At 41.6% G+C, this 23341-nt stretch overlaps 1 protein-coding gene across 2 annotated transcripts in view; it reads right to left on the bottom strand.

The window, feature by feature from the left end:
• Nucleotides 1-11733: 11733 nt before the first annotated feature.
• Nucleotides 11734-23341, bottom strand: part of LOC121679870 (pancreatic secretory granule membrane major glycoprotein GP2-like) — a 37533-nt gene continuing 25925 nt past the window's right edge. The window contains exons 1-9 of one of the 2 annotated variants that reach the window (XM_042058925.1): nt 15019-15149; nt 14578-14634; nt 14257-14376; nt 13988-14172; nt 13073-13236; nt 12588-12833; nt 12293-12458; nt 11947-12046; nt 11734-11856 (exon numbers count right to left, since the gene is read on the bottom strand). In XM_042058925.1, coding sequence (XP_041914859.1) covers nt 11804-11856; nt 11947-12046; nt 12293-12458; nt 12588-12833; nt 13073-13236; nt 13988-14172; nt 14257-14376; nt 14578-14634; nt 15019-15121 — 1194 coding nt within the window. In that variant the 5' untranslated portion in view covers nt 15122-15149 and the 3' untranslated portion in view covers nt 11734-11803. Of the gene's footprint in view, nt 11857-11946; nt 12047-12292; nt 12459-12587; nt 12834-13072; nt 13237-13987; nt 14173-14256; nt 14377-14577; nt 14635-15018; nt 15150-23341 lie in introns of those variants that run through there. The other variant, XM_042058923.1, reaches the window with a different exon arrangement.

The following is a 23341-nucleotide window of genomic DNA, read 5'->3' as shown; positions in this document are numbered from 1 at the left end:
ATAAAATCACTCTAATGTAATGACTAATCATGATCACCTGTGCTGCTCAAATGGAGTGCCATCAGGCATTTAATTGATGGCTGGCAGTAGGCTAATTAAAGTAACTAGACTATACCAGAGCCATAGAAAAAGAGAGTTGCGACACTCTTTGAAGTCGCCACCACGCGGTCACGTGGTTCACGTACGCTTCAAACAGCTCTTTGCGTGTCGTGTTATTTCAATGGGATGGACAGCAGCGAGTGCGTTATTGAACGGGAAACATTACAACAAACCAAAAACGAGTGTTATTAGGCTACGTGTTAGCATGTTTACATTATAGTGTCAATTATATATTGCGAGTATAATAGTTTGCAACATCAATCTAAAATAAGTTCTTTGGTAGTTCTAACATTGAACGTTTGTTTCCTTGCTGGACATGAGCCGTTATTGGATTCCTACATTTGCCTGTATCACGCTACATATACTTTACTTACATTGTCAAAACGTAGGCTATGCATTTTGTATCTTTTTTGTGTGTGGACATTAGATCCAGTGTCCTTTTCAGTTCGTTTGGTGAGATGAAGATGAAGATGAAGATGAAGGTGCCCCCCCCCTCCAATCTACCACACAACTTTGACCATTGTAAGACTAGCAATAAACGTCTATCAAATATATGAATGGCATTCAGTAGCCTAACAGCTTACATTTTAAAAGTTTGATCAATGCATTAAGTCTGTTCAGTTATTTTAGAGAAATAGCATAAAGGTGGCCACCACACAGCCTTGGCAACATTTTAAGACTAAGCCATAAACATGTCAAACACATAGGCTAAATAAGAATCAAAAACAACTTAAATGTGAAAATTTTGATTAATACTGCAAGACACCCACTGTTTCAATAACACACTTGTAATCAACTATTTCAATAAAATACTTACAACTTATATTTCAGCTGGCTGGTGAGACTAGAGCATGAAAAGGATGACTGATGTTAGGTTTTCAATAGAATTTTTAAGTTTTCAATATGTGTTTAAAACAAGAACAGGAACAAATGCAAAAAAGACTGGGAGGAAGGTATGGTGACACTGCAACATAAAAAGGAGGTCTGACACTCATTTAGGTTTCCAAAAAATAAAAAGATTTCAGTTTCCAAAGTTTGAACAACAATTGTGTGTGAACTACACAAAAGACACAATGTGGAAGGGATGGGTAGCCCTCTGTGTACTCTGTACACCTATAAGAGGGACATGCAAGGAAGATGCGACATTTGGCTGGAGTCAGGAGTGTTCTGGGAGGTGTGGAAGATGCTGGATCAACACAACTCCATTTGTGCAAGGGCCCCATCGTGTGGACCTCAAACATAAAAAATGATCTTATCTGAACATTCCAGTCATATATCGCCAGAGGCGGACAGAGTACACAGCTTTATTACTTGAGGAAAAAATACAGATACCCTTTGCTCAATTTTACTCAAGTACAAGTAAAAGTACAAGTCAGATGTCTACTTAAGTAAAAGTACTGAAGGACTTGTTTTTAAAAGTACTTGAGTATCAAGAGTAGCCTACATTTTCTAAATATTGCATTACTACTGCCACAGTGCTTACATTTGTGTACAGAAACGTCCTACATGGAGTTATGAAAAATGTTAATGTTAATACCTTGAAGAATGTAAAAGGAATTGAAAGTAAAATCAAGTCATTTTCATCTTTTTACCATGTTGCCAGGGATGGGCAGTATTTCTAATACATGTATTTAAAATACGCATTTCAAATACAAAATACTATTTCGTAATTGAAACACTTGAAGCGAAAACTATCATCAACTTGTTCAGAAAATTGAAATACTGAGGTGGGGCCACAGGTTGGCACATTCCTGGGATGGACCTGCTGCGTCTTCATCCATTCTTTCGTCCATGGTTTCTTCTCTTATCTAAATCTGACCACGGAGTTGACTTTGGCGGAAAGCTGAAGGTGATTGCTGATAGGGTGTCCCAATCAGTGGCGCCTGCACAATCCAAATCACATTTGAGAGGGAAACTACAGAGCCCCTAAGGGGACATGAGCAAAAAAAAAATTTAAGTTTAGTTTCATGTGCAAGCATGTGTGAGCACATGAAAGTTTCATGTGCGCAAGCAAAACCTTTTCACATGAAACTTTCAGGTGAGCACATGAAACTAAACTTTAGATTTTTTTTTGCTCATGTCCCCTTAGGGGTTCCGTAGGAAACAACAAATTGAGGGTTTCCGACAGGGTTGCCAGATTGGGCGGTGGCGGTTTTGCAATCTATTTTGCGGGCAAAAATGGGTTTGGGCGGGTGTATAAAAATTGGGCTGGTTTCGGATCAGTTCGGCGGGTTTTTGTAGCCGAAACAAAGGCACTTCAGACCCTTCTTCCAGCGACCGTCTCTGGTCAGCAGGCAGCAGTCTCTCACTCACTCACACACACCCTCTGGCTGACGTGCCCCCCTAAACTCACAACAGACACTCTCAGCTCACGTCACCTTATGTATCGAAACATGCATTCTAGCCATATAAATGGCATAGTGCATGGTATTTCCATAACCGCGAGATATGCGCTTCACAATGACCGCAATTAGTTGTTAGACAGTAAAGCCCATCAGTAATTTATCCAAATTAACACATATTTCAAGTACCATTCATGATGTTGTCAAATATTGAAGTTGTGGGAAGTTTAAGCTGTATGTTTCTTTCGTCCCCCATGTCGTTTCATTTATCCCGGTCTGGAGGGACGAATGAAACAAAACGCATGTTCGATTTCTCCTTAAATAAATCCTGAATGGTTTTGTTCAGAGCTGAAAATGCAACTGTATTTGACAGAGGACCGATGTAGTTTGCTTGTGAGAAAATATTAGCTTTCAGTGTTTTACGATGTCTTTGTAAATTACGTTTAATTAAAAAGTGTTTCAGTCCGGTTCTCCCCTACTCTGGCGCAGACCGCCATTCAAACACACAGCTCGCGGGGTTTTCAAACTTAGCTAGCTGACTGACAATGTCAATATGCCAAAGTGGGCAAAGAGCATTTTGTCATTACAGTCAATCTCTTCATGAGTGTGCACACTGCTGAAAGATTACCTACGAGACAGGATGGACTTACCCCTTCTTTCAGGGTTGATGGATGTGCGCAGGTCTTGCGCGAATGGCTTGACATAGGACTACGGCCCACATTCCGTCCAGCCCGACAGTTGTTGAGGAAGTTTGACAAAGCCTAGGCCTACTAGAACTTTTTAATTATTTTTAGGCCTAATAACAATTGCTCAAAGCGATTTTCACGAAGGGCCTAGGGCCATAGGCCTATGTTTTTTGTGTAGAGATGGCCCATGCATGAACGTTCTGCTTCTGCAAAGAGCGCACTGACACCCCTGTTCGTTCAACGCGACTTTCATGAAAACTAGGATTAACTGCCTGTCAGGTAGGCCTACTAATTGTTCTAAATTACAGGTGTCAAACTCAAGTTTGCCTTTAGCCTATATATGGCGTATGAAAATATTTTTTGCGTGTAGTTGCCATGCATGGACGCACTGCTTCTGCAAAGAGCGCACTGACACTGTCCTAAATAGCCTATTCAGCGCGATTTTCATGAAAACTCTAGGCCTAACTGCCTGTCTCAGGGAATATATAGCGCCTAGGTAGGCTATTAATTAATTGACACAGGTGTCAGACTCAAGCCTTTAGCCTACATTTGGGGTAGGCCTATGAACATTTTTTTTGTGTAGCCTACAGTTGGCCCACCAGTTATGAACGCACTGCCTCTGCAAAGAGTCGACACCCCTGTTCTATAATCAATGCGATTTTCATCTAATGTTATACATGAATATGCATGTGTCATGTTGCTATTATAAATAATTGAAATGTTGTGCATTAGGCTATTTTGTATGTTCATATATCCACTCAATGTTTTTATGTTAGGCTAGCCTACTGAATGCTTTTGTTCCAAGCGTCTATTGACACTAAACAGACAGATTAATAGTCTATGCCTATAGCCCTAATAGCCTATTGCATTATTTTCCGTAACATAAGTTTATAGAATAATAGTCTGACGTCCGTGTAGCCTACTTTTGCGTTCATTTGATTGAATATTGTTTCTGAAATTGGATAGGCTAAGTCGAAAAATGGGTCATTTTAAAGCTTGTTAATGATTTCAATGTTTTTAAATGAGAAACAAGCAAAAGCAAATTTGGGCGGTTTTTTGGGCATTCTCGCGGTTTTTGACGAGGTTTTGGGCTGGAAAACCTTGCTGGCATCTGGCAACACTGGTTTCCGAGATTTCTTTTTTCCTATTTTTTAGAAGAAGTAACTGGTACTCACGGTTATGGATAGAAATGTAGTGGAGTAAAGAGTACAATATTTGCCTCTCAAATGTACTTGAGTAAAGTCATGAGTACTCCCCAAAAATGATACGAGTAAAGTACAGATACCTCAAAATTGTACTCAAGTAAATGTACTCCGTTACTGTCCGGCTCTGTATATTGCACACCCTTCTTGTCCTCTGCATCCTTGGTCCTGGATAAGCAGAACAGGCACAGTGGAGAATGGAGGGAGATAACAAAGCAGGTAACACTCAGTGTATACTTGGGACAACACATTAAGTAAGTAGCAGAAACCTAAGCAAGAGGCCATCTCCAGCAAGAGTTTTACATACCCATACACAGCCAACCATTTAGTGTTAATTTCGTCAGACAAGACGAGAGGAAATATGTTCGTCGACCTTTTTTTTTTATGACTAAGACGAGACGATGACGAGACGGCAGTAATGTCCTGAAACACTGACTAAGACTATCTTAAGATGCATTATTGTTGACGAAAAAAGACGAGACTAAAATGTTTTGCATGAAATAAAAACTAAGATAAAATCTCCCTTCATGTTCGTCTACAAAATGAGAAGACAGAATATCTAGCTGTTACGTTTTCAAAATATTCCGAATGAGTTCATACGAAACAGCTTTCCTGTTAGTGGGGGGCCTTAAGCACATAAATAGGTCATTTCGCGCAAATTCTTCTAAAATCGCCAAATTTGGCACAGATGTAGCTCAAGTTATACTGAAATGATTTAGCTAGGGCGCCGGAGCCAGAGACCCGCAGGGCCAAGATGGCGGCCAAATCCAATATGGCCGCTACCTGAAAAGGTTTCTATAACTTTTGAACCACATGAGCTACAAATACAAACTTGATGTCTTTTTCAACTTAATTGATCATGGGAAACACATAGGAATGTTTATATTTATGACCCAGTATATCTGGACCACTTAATCCTCCAATTCCAATATGGCTGCTGTCCAAAAAAGCAGTTTTGACTGTAGTTACACCCCATTGTTTGCGCCAATTTATCTACAAGCACCAAATTTGGCACGGATACAGCTGACGGCATACTGAAATGATTTAGCCAGGGCGCCCGAGTTAGTGATCTCTGAGACCAAGATGGCAGCCAAATCCGCCACCTGAAAAGGGATTTGGCTGCATATTTTGAACCAGATGAGATACAAATGTATAATTGATACAGTGGGGAGAATAAGTATTTGAACCCATGCTAAAGTTGACTAAAAATTTATCTTAATGCCTTAATTAAAAAGTGAGTAAAAATCCAACCTTTAAGGACACCAATTTTCTTAGTGAATGAAAAATGTATCGTAAATAAATATTTTTTCCCCTTAAATTACAGGGGCAATAAGTATTTGACCCCTATGTTAAATTCCCATAGAGGCAGTCAGATTTTTTATTTTTAAAGGCCACTTATTTCATGGATCCAGGATACTGTGCATCTTGATAAAGTTCCCTTGGCTTTTGGAATTAAAATATCCCCACATCACATACCCTTCACCATACCTAGGGATTGGCATGGTGTGTTTTTCAGTTAGCCTATTAGCCCACTCAAGATATTATGGAAAGAGAAGTGGCTAATTCGCTCACTACTGCTCACAAAGTTGGTGTAGCCAATGTAGAGCAGCGACTTGACAAGGTCACCAAGCCTGTATCAGAGTTTTAGGGCAGCCGTGGCCTACTGGTTAGCGCTTCGGACTTCGGACCCCGACCAGTAGGCACCGCTGAAGTGCCCTTGAGCAAGGCACCTAACCCCTCACTGCTCCCCGAGCGCCGCTGTTGTTGCAGGCAGCTCACTGCGCCGGGATTAGTGTGTGCTTCACCTCACTGTGTGTTCACTGCGTGCTGAGTGTGTTTCACTAATTCACGGATTGGGATAAATGCAGAGACCAAATTTCAAAAGAGTATATACTTATACTGATGATTCCTCGGGCAAACATACTGACATTTGCCAACTGACCTGACACAAAAGCCAAGCACAAAACAACTAATGGTCTTTAGAAGCAAAACATGACACTCATCACACAACTGTTCCTTTCACTTCAGTCCAGGCCTGATGCAGACATGGCAGAATTCTTCAGGTTTAGTAGTATTGCTGGGTTTGTGCGGTCACACATGAGCTATGAATCTGTCACGCGACTGGATATTGTGTTTGATACATATCCAGAGGAGAACCTCAAAGCACAAACACACCAACGCAGAGGAACCGGATCAAGAAATAAAGTAGATGGGAGAACTCCAAGGACATTCCTGCTCACGAAATCAGCAAGGATCTAGGTCCCCAGAAGTCACTGGCCTTACCACTCGTCCACGCTTTAACAGGCTGTGACACAACCTCAGCCTTCCTGGGCCATGAGAAAACGAGTGCCTGGGCATCTTGGGAGGCAACACCAGATCTCACAGAATCCCTGGTTACCCTTACCTGGGACCCTGAACAGATCAACAATAACGTCCATGTCCAAAAACTGGACCGTATGGTCTTCATCATGTACAGCAAGAACTGTGGTTCCAGTGGCTTAGATGAAGCTAGACATCACCTTTTCTCGAATGGTACCAAGTCTCTCGAGAACCTGCCTCCCACCCAAGCTGCACTGATTCAGCATATCAAAAGAGCACTGCTGCAGGCGAGCTTTTACTGGAATCAGGCAACCACTGTCCCGCAAGACATCCCAGAGTCCAATGCATGGGGATGGTATCGGGACTCTATGAGCAAGACTTGGGAACCTTACAGAACTAATCTCGGAGATGCCAGTAAAGCCTGCACCATTCTCCTCCACTGTGATTGCAAGATAGCATGTAGAGAGGCCCTGTACAGCCCTGTCCTGGCCCGTACAGCCTACATGTAGCGACCCATCACCCGCCTATGACAACTCTGCCTAGATTCCTGGCCCATACTGCCGACCCACCACATGCCTTGACAACTCCTTTCCCCCTGGACAATTCCAACGCTGGACTATTTGAACTTTCTGACATTAAATTAGGATTAATGCATTATCATACCGGATATGTAATCATCCCAACTCTTGTAACTTTCACCTCAGGTGGCTTTAAACACCATGTCCTATTCTCTACACCTGCCTATCATATGCATTTGTCATGTATACAGACCTTACTGTCCTGTATTTGACCCTAGGCAGATGGGTCAGGCCCTTGAGTCGTGGATCTGCTCGAGGTTGCTTCCTATATGTATCTCCAATTTTAGGGAGTTTTTCCTCGCCCCTGTTACCCATGGGCCTTCTTTTCTTTTCTTTTCTTTCCTTTCTCTGATTGTCTACACTTTGTAAAGCGCCATGATACATGTGTAATGTTTTGGCGCTCTATAAGCACAATTAAATTGAAATTGAAAATGGAGAGCACTGCAAGTGCTGTAAAGCTGGAGTTCGTTGCACTTCTATATGCATGTGAGGGTGCTTGTACAAACAATGATTGTGGAGACGATGAGTGATCTGGTGATCGTGAGTGATAATGAGAATTCACTGTTGTTTGCAAAGCAAAGTTATTGCTTTTTTTGTTATGCAGTTGTGAAGCAGAGTTTTGGACAAATCGACTATATTGTTCTTTTAACAATTTGCCATAATATAAATATTGCCTTGCAATAATAATTGTGTCTTATTCTTTCTTATATGATTACACTTTGAAATGTATTTATCTGTGGTGCACTGAAAGCATTTCACTTTTATAAGGAAATGAATCAACATTGAGAAAAACCTTTAAAGTTGTGGTAAAAAAATATTTTCAACCACCGTCTTAAAAAGAATACGGATTCCAGACCTAAGCATAAATATAAATATGCCAATGGACTTCTTGTGGTCAATAAACATAAAATAGACACCACATCCTCATTTGTAGCGCATTTGGTTCAAAATGTGTAGCCAAAACACTTTTTTGGACAGGGGCCGAAATGAATTTAAGGAATTTGGGGGGTCCTGATATACTCAATCATAAATGTAAGTATTCCTAAGGGTTTTCCATGGTCAAAAAATTAAAATAGACATCAAGTTTGTATTTGTATCTCAACTGGCTCAAAAGCTATGTATAGCTAAATCCCTTTCAGGCGGCGGCCACATTAGATTTGGCCACCATCTTGGTCGCTTGGATGCCCTGGATAAATCATTTCATTATGCCCTCAGCTACATCTGTGTCAATTTCGTGTTTGTAGATGAATTTGCACGAACAATGGGGTGTAAGGCCCCCAACTACTGCTTTTTTGGACAGTGGCCATATTGGAATTAAAGGAATAAGGGGTCCAGATGTACTGGGTCATAAATATTAACATTGCTACAGTATGTGTTTCCCATGATCAATTAAGCTGAAAAAGATATCAAGTTTACATTTGTAACTCATGTGGTTCAAAAGTTATAGCCTTTTCGGGCAGCAGCCATATTGGATTTGGCCGCCATCTTGGCCCCAAGGGTCATTGACTCCGGCGCCCTAGTTAAATCATTTCAGTATGACCTAAGCTACATTTGTGCCAAATTAGGCGCTTTTAGAAGAATTTGCGCGAAAATGTGCTTAAGGCCCCCCACTATGTAGGCTAGTCTACGTGCTGCTGCTGCAACACGAAACTACATGGAACAAGAACACTGGAGATTTCTGCCAGAGTTAGCAACCTAAGCTTTATGCCACAATGCTACATACCCAGAAGTTGAAGCTTCTCTCATACAAATTAACATCCCCCAGAATGTCCATACGAAAATGTTCAGCATGTAATGTCAACTGTTCATCTAGTTAGACTGATGATGCAAAGTTTGCTAGCAAATAAGCTAATATGGAAAGTTCGCTAGCAAGTTAGCTATGGCTAAGATGGAGAGTCTGTTTGGGGAATGTGTTGTGTTTGGGCGCATATCGCCATCTAGCGAGGCGGAGTAAAACATTAATAGTTCGGCCTACGACAGTGTTTCTCAAACTTTTTCAGCTTCAGGACCACTTAACTAACCCTAGCTAAAAAAAAAAAAAGATTAGACCTACTTCAACAGTAGCCTATAATTAGTCTACACAATAGGCCTACTTACTGAACCACCTTGCTTATTGTCTTTGCACTTTGCTTATTGTGCCAGAGGATTCATACTGTATGATTTAAACTGGCATATCTTACATAGACAGTGTTGCAGAACTGTTTGGATTTTGCAAACAACTCATCTATATTATATTTTACCACGTCTGCTTGCGGACCACTTGTGATAGCTTGCGGACCACCAGTGATCCCCGGACCACACTTTGAGAAACACTGGTCTACGAATATGACAGTGGTCCAGTCAAATCTTTTACTGTCTATGGTCAAATCCCAGCCGAGCTATAACTGTAGCTCGACTTACCTGTGCATGTAAACATACTGACTGACAAAAAATCAGAATGAGTAATTATAACAGAGTAGCCCTGTGGACACACAATATTGTTGGAAAATTGAGATGTGTGAAACACTATTTGACTCATGGTAATCAGAAATAATTTGTTATAAAAAAAAGACTAAAACTGACTAAGACTAAGATACCTTTAGTTTCCTTTTGACTAAAACTAGACTAAAATGACGAGACTTTTAGTCGACTAAAACTTGACTGACAAAAATGATATTTGAATGACTAAATGTGACAAAGACTAAAAAGGACATTTCGTCACAAGACTAAGACTAAGACTAAATTAAAAATAGGTGACAAAATTAACACTACAACCATTTGCAAGGCTGGTTGGGGGTGCCACAAGTCCACACAACTATAACAATAACATGAAGAATGATTTTGTTGGGGATTACTTGCAGAGTGATCTATGCCCTATTAACCTGACTACACTTTTCAGTTATCCAAAAAAAGACATTTGTCCTACTTAAAAAGATCACTGACCTAATGAAAGGCAATAATGCCCTCTTGTCACGTCAGTCTCTTCCATGCAAACTTTGCTATGTATTTGACAAATTACTTAGCAGATAAAGCAATCAAAATTACTACACCAAGAACACCAACACGAAATGTAAAATTACTGAAAACTAAATGAACTGAAACCGATCAGTTGGAGCAAAAACTCCTAGGCTACTATACAGACGCTATACTGTCCCACGACCACGTTCGTGCCATACTCGCCTACTGCTTGTGTCACTGTCCCGTTTGGAACAGTGATAGTGGCACAGGACTGGGCTGGCAAGGGACACAAGAGCCACGCACCAGTAACTTATAATAGTCTAGGTTTTGCTCCTACTGCTTCCCCTGTTCACGAGTCGAGGACACTAGCTTACTTCATGTCATGTTCAGCCCACGGTTCAGTTCATAACGCCATAAAACTCGCCATAGCAAGTTAATCTCTATCAGGTTTAAAGACGATCACATTAATTTCCTCCATTTTTCACCTGAAGAGCGTTAATCACAAACCCATTGATATCCAGCACATCTGAATATAGAGTTACCATGGTGGGTGCTTCACCGAGGTGAAGTTAGTTTGATATTCGACAGATATTCAATTTTTTTTAATGCGGCCGGTTTCACCCCGTGTTTGCAGACAACATACAAACAGATGACCTGTCTACTTGCTCCTAGCCGACCTACTTAGGGACCGTCTATAAAGTACCTTCATAGTCTTTTTTGTCAATAGCTTTGACATCATGTGACCTAGTGACTCCAAGCCAATGCAGAATAGTTATCCTATATGGGACTCAGACACACCTCTTTTTATAGTCACTGTACACACACTGTATTTTATATGAATATTTTAAAGACTCTCCGTTGGCTTGCAAGCTGGAAAAATTAAACTTCGATAGGGGCAATCACATTGTGTATAGAGACGTTAGGCAGGTTTAACATAATGATTGATGAGAGTTGCAACGGTTTGGCTTGAATTCCCTGCTACTTGAAAAAAGATAGATGTTGCAGTTGGCAAACAGCAGAACACGAGTTAGAGCTTTTTTTTAAGTTGGCAAAAGTTTAAACAAGCCAGATAGCTCCGCTGGTGGGAAAACGCATGGAACTCATTAGTTGTAGCACTGTCCTATTGCGTGCAGAGGGAATTTGAAACACAACTGATTATCCCGCCCCTCGGACTGAGCACTGCCAACGGCGAGTGCCCAGACCCTGCATTTAATGTGGGTCTGGCTCGTCAGCAAGTCAGTTGCTCATAATAGGTTTTGCTAACATACAATTGCACATACCGCCACCTACTGGGTTGGAGTCGGGATCTCTTCACTGGTAGCCAAATAAAAAAAAAAAAAACCTACATTATTCTCAATAACAAACATTTAGTCTACCTCTACCTATTGCCCACCCTTTCACTGAAGTAAACATCCATCTGAATTTTAGATGTAACTCATGTCACAAATGGAATATTATTGCTCACGTCTACAAACTGAGGAGTGAGGACCCCGATTATCCTCAGACAAAGGCCCAAGATTCTAGCACAGAACACATGGATTAGCAGATAGTGACAATAGTAGTACAGAAGTTTACTTCTCAAAAGTATTTATTAAAAGGTACGAGTCCAGATAATGCCAGGGTATGGAAATGACAGATGTTTACAGCTTAGGAGAGCGTCTCTTTGGCCGTGGAGCCAGGAGATTCAGCACATCTAGAGAGAGAGAAAGAAAAAGGTCACATAACAGAAACTAATTATGCTGGGAGCCTGAACACCTCAGCTACCTGTTGTGTAACCATTTACCTGTATTCCTAGCAGGGAATAGTGGCCCATAAGAAACAGTGATATTGTCTTGGTCGTCTGCAGATCTGCGGCCTTTGGGCTGATGGACATGGTCACAGTTCTGGGAGGAAAAAAAGGGTTGCATGGGGGAGGGAATCTAATGAAACACTATAGACTTTTAATAATGAGAGACTGAGTAGTTGGGTCCAACACGGCACACATTTGTTGTTTGTCTAACATATGAACAAACTAGAGTGCCTGAGGTGGTACTACTCTCATTCACCATCATTCTGCACTGAAGTTCACGTCAGACTATTTCAAAGTCTAAAGATCTTCAGATTTAAGGAGATGGGGCGTTGAAGCTCACCGGGATGCAGCTTTTGCCTAGCTCCAGAAGGCAGAGGTGAAGGCTGCAGTGGAGGTACACCTGAGAGGGGGGCACACCGAAGCTGAACATCCTGAAGGAGAAACGGCTGCTTGTGGACACCCCATTTCTCAGCACCTTCACCGTGCCATCTTCCGGGTTGGGACACCTGCAAGAGGTGAGCATGAGGGATTATAAAAGATAGCTTGCAGAGACGGGAACATGAACAGTAAAACTCTGCCGTTTTAGGGCAGTGACAAAACATGTTAGTGGCAACTGTTATTTCATGTCAACAAACTGATAAGCGATGAGGTCCCAGTTGATGGAGAAGGTTGAATCGTTGATGGGTGTGGCCCAACAGAAGTCCAACACACTGGAGAACTGGCGGCTGTCCACTCCTTCCACGTCCACGGCTATGTAGATAGTCTCCTCAGGTTCCCCAGTCACATTGCCACTGAATTGCAGTGTGAAGTCTGCATCCTTATATGGAGTTATCTGAACTTGGTATGTCCCGTGTACTGCAGGCAGCTTCTGATATGTAACACTGCAGGCATGTTAGGTGCATTAGAGAGCACTTTTTCACTAATATAAATATGGATTAAACAAACCTATACTTTTTGCAATGCTTTACAGTTACTAAAAGAAAACTATGCATCCATTGGCTTTTAATTAAAATCTATTAGTCAACTTGTCAAAAGTTCTAATAAATTAAGCTTCAATTTGGAACATTTAGCTCTATAAATGACAGTGGACTCATTCATAAACTGTTATGTGGCAAATCACCTTTTTAAGACATGAATAGCCACATCCATGGAAGCATTTTGATGTATAGGATATTCACAGACAAAATTCAGACTCAGTTGTCTCTGTCTGCTAATAATATGACCTTCTGCAGAGTCAGATGTCCCCTGAATAGAATTCTTGTAGATGAAGTGGGTTTTATTGGCCTGGAAAAGAAATTCATAATCAGCATAACCGGAACAGGGATACTTTTTGGGGTTACTGTTCTGTCACTGTTGCTTTTACTTCAGACACAGCAAAGGACACCACTCCACATCTATGAGAAAAGGTTCACTAACATTAAGGCATGTTTGTTTATTTAGCTAAATGTCCCCTCCACGGTTCACATCACAAGAAAAATATGTGTGCATATCGGTTAGAAATCTATCCATCCCATTGAAGTGTGTGTGTGGTTGCCTTAGGGAAGAAAATGCCTACTTGCACTACTTTGATTATATATATATATATATGGCTTGTCAAACAGATAGCCGTATATGCCAGGCAGGCAATTGCCATTAGCCAAGACTAATTTATTACAGTATGGTTTGCGGTCCTGGGAAGACTATGACAGTGCATACCCTGACAGCTCAACAGGCCGCCGGTCTCACACCCCTAACCTTAAGAACGCTTCTAACCACCGAGTTGGAAGCCTGGGCTTTTAGCTCAGTGGTTCGAGTGTTCGACTCCCATGCCAGTGTGTGTTGAGGTGGCAGGTTCGAGGCCGGTGAGCGGCGGACCAACTGACCTGTTACATTAGAGGCACTATTTTTCTGACCACATGCTGTGCACGCACCCAACCTAGGCTCTGTATGTTCACAAACATTGAAGGGCTCTATGTACATCTGCCAATCTATTTACTAAAGGTTTTTAGAGGTTTTGGTAGATGTAGAGGTTGATCAAACTGTTTTTGCTCCTCACCCTTAGAACAGTTCCACATTTCTGGTTGTCATTGTTGAAATGGAACTTCACCTGTCCATCTAGGACTGTGCCTGTGCAGCCCGGATCGTTGAGGTGTAGAACTTGAGCAGGAAAGCCAGCCTCAAAAAGGAGGCAGTGGGATAGTGAAATCCAGCAGGAGCTATGGTGGCATGTGGCAACTAATCCTGAGAGAAGGACAGATGTTGTACATGTATTGGATCATGCTAACATCCATAAAACTAATCAGCACAGATCTGATTAGGGCTTACCAAATGACTCTGGGATAGGTTGGTGATGGCTCTTCTCGCACAAGCAGCCATAGATTCCATATACTTTCCCACATACCTCATCTTTTGTGCAGTGGATTTGATCACAAGGGTTAGACGAGACTACACAGAGATAAGAGGGAGAGTGAATGAGCAAGAGACTGTACAAAACAGGCCATGTCACTGTAAACATTGTACGTGCCTCACTTCATGAGTAGACTACATTGTCAGAGGGATTTTCCAGAGTTTCTTGATAATCTCATAGAACACATGCTTCATTATAAAAATTCACAGGATCAAACAGTGGGGGGGGGGAGGGGTTACCTATTTTGGTTCGCACAGAAGACGTAGGATGAGGGTGTGTGGATATGGTGTTCACACCTACAAAATAATTGTTGACTTTAAAGGAAATATGCTCAAAAGTACCAGTAAACCAGTTAGTGAACAAAAGGTTGAGAACAAAAATGTCTGATGGTTTATAAATCAGCTAAGACACTGAAGATGACAAAAGACCAGTTATCATAACTGCACAGTAAGCATAATCACAGCCATTGGGCAAACAGATAGAATGTGGATCAGAGAGCTCAATTTGTGTAATACCAAAATGGTACATTTAGAATTGTATTATTATTCTTGTGTCTTAACTGAAATAATCTGTTTTACGTTGGAAATTGATACAGAGTTGCACCACTGACTGAAAAACACAGATAGTCAGGAAAGGTAGGCTATTTCAACAGTCATAAAGCTTTCATTGTGCCAACTTACCAAGACTAAGAATATAGCCTACAATCAACAACATGCCATCCATCGTCATTCTGCTTCTTTGGGGTTTATGGGGACACCTGCAGCTTGCCTGACTCCTGTTCATGCCTGGCCACTTTTTAACAGAGTGTGAGCCTATGAAATCACTCTAATGTAATGACTAATCATGATCACCTGTGCTGCTCAAATGGAGTGCCATCAGGCATTTAATTGATGGCTGGCAGTAGGCTAATTAAAGTAACTATACCAGAACCATAAAAAAAGAGAGTTGCGACACTCTTTGAAGTCGCACGTACACTTCAACAGTTCCAAACAGCTCTTTGCGTGTCGTGTTATTTCAATGGGATAGACAGCAGCGAGTGCGTTATTGAACGGGAAACATTACAACAAACCAAAAACGAGTGTTATTAGGCTACGTGTTAGTATGCTTACATTATAGTGTAAATTATATATTGCGAGTATAATTAGTTTGCAACATCAATCTAAAATATGTTCTTTGGTAGTTCTAACATTGAACGTTTGTTTCCTTGCTGGACATGAGCCGTTATTGGATTCCTACATTTGCCTGTATCACGCTACATATACTTTACTTACATTGTCAAAACGGAGGCTATGCATTTTGTATCCTTTTTGTGTGTGGACATTAGATCCAGTGTCCTTTTCAGTTCGTTTGGTGAGATGAAGATGAAGGTGCCCCCCCCAAAAAATCTACCACACAACTTTGATCATTGTAAGACTAGCAATAAACGTCTATCAAATATATGAATGGCATTCGGTAGCCTAACAGCTTAAATTTTAAAAGTTTGATCAATGCATTAAATCTGTTCAGTTATTTTAGAGAAATAGCATAAAGGTGGCCACCACACAGCCTTGGCAACATTTTAAGACTAAGCCATAAACATGTCAAACACATAGGCTAAATAAGAATCAATAACAACAATTCAAGTCAAAGTCAAAGTCAGCTTTATTTTCAATTTCTTCACATGTTCCAGACATACAAAGAGATCGAAATTACGTTTCTCACTATCCCACGGTGAAGACTAGACATATTTTACCAATTTAGGTCCACAGACAAACATAACATTCAAGTAAACAAAAAAGTAAGTAAATAAGTAAATAAGAGGGCACATATAATAATGAAAAAATAAGAGCAGCAAAATTTGGTTGAAATTGTGCATAGACAGTCAATAAAATACTAGTGCAAAGTCAGGCCAATAAAAGGCTTGGGTAGTTCTGTTTGACCTAAGAAAGAAAGTGGCATAGTGGTGCAAGTTATGTAAGAGCAGCAGAAGTGTTGTGTTTTCAGGACAACAACACCAAGTTGTAAAGTGTACAAGTGTGCAAGTGTGCAAGTGGAGTAGTGCAGGCGGCCATTTTGGGTCCAATGTCCAGGATGTTATGTAGCTGAGGGTGGAGGGGGGAGAGGAGGGAGAGAGTTCAGCATCCTTACAGCTTGGTGTATGAAGCTGTTGGTGAGTCTGGTAGTGCGGGAGCGCAGGCTTCTGTACCTCTTCCCAGAGGGCAGTAGATCAAACAGATTGTGAGCGGGGTGACTTGCATCACTCACAATTTTGGTCGCCTTGCGGGTGAGGTGGGTGGTGTAAATGTCCTTCAGGGAGGGGAGAGAAGCACCAATAATCCTTCCAGCTGTGTTCACTATGCGCTGCAGGGCTTTCCTGTTGTATTCAGTGCAGCTTCCGCCCCACACAGCGATACAGCTGGAGAGGATGCTCTCAATGGTGCCTCGGTAGAATGTGGTCATGATGGCTGGTGGAGCACTTGCTCGCCTGAGTTTCCGCAGGAAGTACAGGCGGCGCTGAGCTCTCTTCGCCAGTGATGCAGTGTTGGTGGTCCAGGAGAGGTCTTCACTGATGTGCACCCCCAGGAATTTGGTGCTGCTCGCTCTCACCACCACAGCACCGTCGATGGTCAGTGGCAGGTGTTGGGTGTGACCTCTCCGGAAGTCAACAACAATCTCTTTGGTCTTGCTGACGTTCAGCAGGAGGTTGTTGTCCCTGCACCACGTGGTCAGATGGTCGACCTCCAACCTGTATTGAGTCTCGTCGCCCTTAGTGATGAGACCCACCAGAGTTGTGTCGTCAGCAAATTTCACTATGTGGTTGTTGCTGTAGGTTGCAGTGCAGTCATGCGTCAGCAGGGTGAAGAGCAGCGGACTGAGCACGCAGCCTTGGGGGGCCCCTGTGCTCAGTGTGATGCTGCTTGAGGTATTGTTGCCATTGTAATCAACTATTTCAATAAAATACAGTACTTATAACTTATATTTCAGCTGGCTGGTGAGACTAGAGCATGAAAAGGATGACTGATGTTAGGTTTTCAATAGAATTTTTAAGTTTTCAATATGTGTTTAAAACAAGAACAGGAACAAATGCAAAAAAGACTGGGAGGAAGGTATGGTGACACTGCAACATAAAAAGGAGGTCTGACACTCATTTAGGTTTCCAAAAAATAAAAAGATTTCAGTTTCCAAAGTTTGAACAACAATTGTGTGTGAACTACACAAAAGACACAATGTGGAAGGGATGGGTAGCCCTCTGTGTACTCTGTACACCTATAAGAGGGACATGCAAGGAAGATGCGACATTTGGCTGGAGTCAGGAGTGTTCTGGGAGGTGTGGAAGATGCTGGATCAACACAACTCCATTTGTGTAAGGGCCCCATCGTGTGGACCTCAAACATAAAAAATTATCTTATCTGAACATTCCAGTCATATATATCGCACACCCTTCTTGTCCTCTGCATCCTTGGTCCTGGATAAGCAGAACAGGCACAGTGGAGAATGGAGGGAGAGAACAAAGCAGGTAACACTCAGTGTATACTTGGGACAACACATTAAGGAAATAGCAGAAACCTAAGCAAGAGGCCATCTCCAGCAAGAGTTTTATATACCCATACACAGCCAACCATTTGCAAGGGTGGTTGGGGGTGCCACAAGTCCACACAACTATAACAATAACATGAAGAATGATTTTGTTGGGGATTACTTGCAGAGTGATCTATGCCCTATTAACCTGACTACACTTTTCAGTTATCCAAAAAAATACATTTGTCCTAGTTACAAAAATCACTGACCTAATGAAAGGCAATGCCCTCTTGTCACGTCAGTCTCTTCCATGCAAACTTCGCTATTTGACAAATTACTTGGCAGATAAAGCAATCAAAATTATTACACCAAGAACACCAACACGAAATGTAAAATTACTGAAAACTAAATGAACTGAAACCGATCAGTTGGAGCAAAACCTCCTAGGCTACTATACAGACGCTATACTGTCCCACGACCACGCTCGTGCCACACTCGCCTACTGCTTGTGCCACTGTCCCGTTTGGAACAGTGATAGTGGCACAGGACTGGGCTGGCAAGGGACACAAGAGCTACGCACCAGTAACACCAATAACTTATAATAGTCTAGGTTTTGCTCCTACTGCTTCCCCTGAAATTCATAACTGAAATCCCCTCGTTCACGAGTCGTGGACACTAGCCTACTTCATGTCATATTCAGCCCACGGTTCAGTTCATAACGCCATAAAACTCGCCATCTAGCAAGCTAATCTATATCAGGTTTAAAGACAATAATCACATTAATTTCCTCCATTTTTCACCTGTAGAGCGTTAATCACAAACCCATTGATAACCAGCACATCTGAATATAGAGTTACCATGGTGGGTGCTTCACCAAGGTGAAGTTAGTTTGATATTTGATATTCGGATATTCGACAGATATTCAATTTTTTTTAATGCGGCCGGTTTCACCCCGTGTTTGCAGACAACATACAAACAGATGACCTGTCTACTTGCTCCCAGCCGACCTACTTAGGGACCGTCTATAAAGTACCTTCTGAATTACCTTCATAGTCTTTTTTGTCAATAGCTTTGACATCATGTGACCTAGTGACTCCAAACCAATGCAGAATAGTTATCCTATATGGGACTCATCAGACACACCTCTTTTTATAGTCACTGTATGCACACTGTATTTTATATGAATATTTCAAAGAAAATACATTATTTCCCATAAGGAATGGTCTCCTTTTTTTCAATACCTCCCAAGTCATGTGACCTAGGGACTCCAACCCAATGCAGAATAGTTATACTATATGGGACTCATCAGACACACCTCTTTTTATAGCGACTGTATGCACACTGTATTTTATATGATTTTTTTTAAAGAAAATACATTATTTCATATAAGGAACAGACTCCTTTTTTCAATACCTCCCAAGCCATATGACCTAGTGACTCCAAACCAATGCAGAATAGTTATCCTATATGGGACTCATCAGACACACCTCTTTTTATAGTCACTGTATGCACACTGTATTTTATATGAATATTTTAAAGAAAACACTTTATGATAGACTAGGCCTACATAACACAGTGAAAATATGGCATCATAAACGCAAACAAGTCGTTCACGTCTGGCGCAACATAACCTCACATCAAATTGATAGCAGAACTGACTAGCTTAGCATTCTGTGTTTCCAGCTGAACTTGAACTGAACTTGATGTATTAGCGCGTTGACACATTGAAAGAGGTGTGTCTGATGAGTCCCATATAGGATAACTATTCTGCATTGGTTTGGAGTCACTAGGTCATATGGCTTGGGAGGTATTGAAAAAAAGGAGTCTGTTTCTTTATATGAAATAATGTATTTTATTTAAAATATTCAGATAAAATATAGTGTGCATACAGTGGCTATAAAAAGAGGTCAGACCTCTGGTTCTTCTGCATCAGCACCGCTGTTGGGATGGCCTTTAAAACATTCGCAGGTACACCAAATCTCCATGCTAAATTGGTCCGTCTGTGGTCATCCTGTCCAACCACTCTTCATTGTTTTTCTTTTCACTAAAGAATTCTTGGTGAATATGAGACAGTTGTTTAACATAATTTCTGATTTCTTGTATTTTGCTGCTTTGTCTCCCCCCCTTGCGCAATGATCAGATGATCATGCGCCACTTACAGTCCATGAGGAGGGCAAGCAACCGATCTGGGGCTATTGTGAGACCATTATGCTTCCTCTAGATCCCATCGGGTCCTTGTTTAGCACCTTCGTCATGCCATGTCACCTTTTCCCATTCAGTAGCGCATTCCTGCATTAATTAAATCTTTGTCAGTAGTGTGGGGATGTGGGGATTTCTATTTTTATGTGCCCACCTGCACTGGCAACCAGTGTGGCTTGTGTGACTGCAAGCGTGGTCACATGGGGCAGGTCACATGACTAACTAGGAAGTTATAAAGTTTGGTTTGTTGAGAGCTCACATTCTCTTGCTGCTGCCACCACTTGCTCTTTGTGACTGTTAAGGTCCCCTGTCATGCAGGTAATGAATATGATGTTCCATGCTGTGTGTGTGTGTGTGTGTGTGTGTGTGTGTGTGTGTGTGTGTGTGTGTGTGTGTGTGTGTGTGTGTGTGTGTGTGTGTGTGTGTGTGTTTGTAGAACTCTTCTCATGACTTGTTTTAATTTATCAGGGTGAATGCTAGAACCATGTGTTTCACTCTTCATGGAGGACACTGCCTGATTTTAAGATTTATGAGTGCTGGGCTACAGACACTGATGCTCTGGTTTTATATTTATGATCTTAATTGTTTGTTTACATTGGTATTTATAAATCAATTAACTATGTTTCTTTAAATCTGTAGCACTTGAACGTTTCTTTCTTTCTGTGTCACTGTGCTGTGGAGAGTAGTGAACGCTCTTGCAAAGTAGGCTTATATTTACAACATATGTCCATTGTGTAATTGTGCTGTGGAATGTACATGGTAACTAATATGTAACATTTCTTTTAAAAGGGACCAGGCCAGCCACTGTTTTACTGTTAGTTCTTGGGTTTGTTTGTTTGCTTTCATTTTGTTTGTCTTTTTGTTTGTTTGCATTGTCTCTCTGTAACTGCTGGGACTAACATCACTTGCTTAAGCTCGCACGCTTACAGCTCTTGTGCTGGGAGCTGGCTGTTCCTCTTTTGTCCTATCATATAGGCTGCCTCTGTACAAGGCCGGATCCGCAACTCGGTACTGCTCCTTTCGGGTTGGGTGCCACATGGAGAGGGATATACTGTGTGTACTGGTAAACAACACGGTGTGGTATTTTGTAGTGGTATCCTGTAGTGGTATTTGCTTCTTGTGTTTGCAGTGCTTGCCGTGTTGCATTCTTTTGTGGTGCTGGGTTTGCTGTCTCTCTCTCTCCCTCTCACCAGGACCCCTCTCCAAGACTGGAGCTGTGTGTGCTGACCCGACCTTATTAGCCTGAGGAGTCTCAGCCAGTTATCCCATGCAGTCTTTCTTATTTATACACAACTTACATTCTGGATTGTATTTATACTATTTGTAATAAATTTGAGCATTTCGTATATGCCTTTTGTTAACTGTTCCTTTTGTTAACTGTTCCTTTGTGGGGAAGGCCGAGAACCAGCCACGTTAGAGAGCTTGGTTTCTCCCGCCTGGGTTTAGGGGGTGGCGTAGTCAGAGTAGGTATTCAAAAACCAAAAGAGCTTGATCAGCTGGAGACTTTGCTCACTGCCATGCACTGCCAGGCTGAGGAAGTCATTTGTTCCTAGGGCCATTGAACTGTTCGATGCCTCACTAAAGGGAAGAGGAGAGATAGACTAAGCAGAGAAGTCTGTCTGCCTCTCCACCCTCTACATGTCCATGTTTTTTGAGTGCTGACTGCCCACTACTGCTTACTACTGTTTTACTACTGTTCTACTATTGTACACAGCCTAATGTTTTCACTACTGTTTTACTGCTACACTGTTTTTCATGCTATATTAGCACACATGATCAGTGGCTGCGGTCAGGCTTCTGATACAATACTGAATGAATGAATGGCTATAACCCTATTACCTCAACCTGTTCTTGCACTGAAATAGTTTTTTATTTTACCTTGTCTACATTACACTTTACTCTCCTATTTGTCTATATTATTATGACCACCGCGCAGCGAAGCGGCGGTCATATAGGTTTAGTCAGATTTTTTTTTCTTTTTTTTCTTTTCTTTTTTCTTTTTCGCATGCCCAAATTTCCATCAATGATTCCCGGGACACTGAAAGACCGGGGTACACGAAACTTGGTGGGCATGTAACCCCACATGGATAGCATGGAACCATCGTTTTTCATTTTGATCTGTAGCCCCCTGCTGGACTGGACCCCTGAAAGGAGGGTAGGGCAGACAGTTTTCTGTGAATATCTCGAAAACCGTAGGGTTTAGGAGGACCATTTTTTTTTGTATGTTGATCTCAAGGGGCCATGTCAACCCATTCCATAACCACTCATTTCATGTATAGCGCCACCTAGTTAAACACAAAAAAGTAAAAATGAGGTGTTGTAATTGAAGGTATCTGTAACCTAACATAGTCAAAACTGTACAAAATTGGAAGTGTAGGATCATTATGACACCCTCTGTATGCACGCCAAGTTTTGTGGAATTCCGTTCATGGGGGGCCACACAATAAATTAATTTATGTTACTATACACCAACAGGCCTGTAGGTGGCCGGAGACAGTTTTCTGTGAATATCTCGAGAACCGTAGGGCCTAGGAGGTCCACCTTTTTTATGTATGTTGGTCTTAAGGGGGCATGTCAACCCATCCCATTACCACTTATTTCATGTATAGCGCCACCTAGTTAAAAATTAAAAAGCAAAAAATTAGGTGTTTTCATCACAATATCTCTGGCTGACAAGGTCAAAACTGCACGAAATTAAAAGTGTAGGATCATTATGACACCCTCCGAATGCATGCCAAGTTTTGTGTATTTTCGTTCATGGGGGGCCTTACAATAAAATAATTTATGTGTACATTTAGTGACGTACACCAACAAGGATTCCCGGGACACTGAAAGACCGGGGTACACAAAACTTGGTGGGCATGTACCCCCACATGGATAGCATGGAACCGTCATTTTTCGTTTTGATCTGTAGCCCCCCCGCTGGACTGGACCCCCCGAAAGGAGAGTAGGGCAGACACAGTTCTCTGTGAATATCTTGAGAACTGTAGGGAAAAATTTCATTTCGTCCCCGGGGACCACCAAGTTTCGAAGAATTTCATCCATGGGGGGGTTTAAAAAAATTAGGTTATGTGTACATTTAGTGACTGTACACTCATTGGCCTGTAAATGGCGGTGCACACATATACACATGCACACACACAGGCACCCACATACTATCGGTATTAGAACGGCCGATACATAATTACAAATTCAGTAGGATTAAAAGAAAGCCAAAATAAATATTCATCATCATCATCATGGCTGCATTTTCAGTATTGGCGATAAGTAGTCGTTTGTCCACTAGATGGCGCATCGTTGCAGTGA

Source organism: Alosa sapidissima, chromosome 13 (assembly GCF_018492685.1).
Source record: "Alosa sapidissima isolate fAloSap1 chromosome 13, fAloSap1.pri, whole genome shotgun sequence".
In the NCBI taxonomy this organism is placed as follows: Eukaryota; Metazoa; Chordata; class Actinopteri; order Clupeiformes; family Clupeidae; genus Alosa; species Alosa sapidissima.
This window is presented reverse-complemented; position numbering and strand designations above follow the sequence as displayed.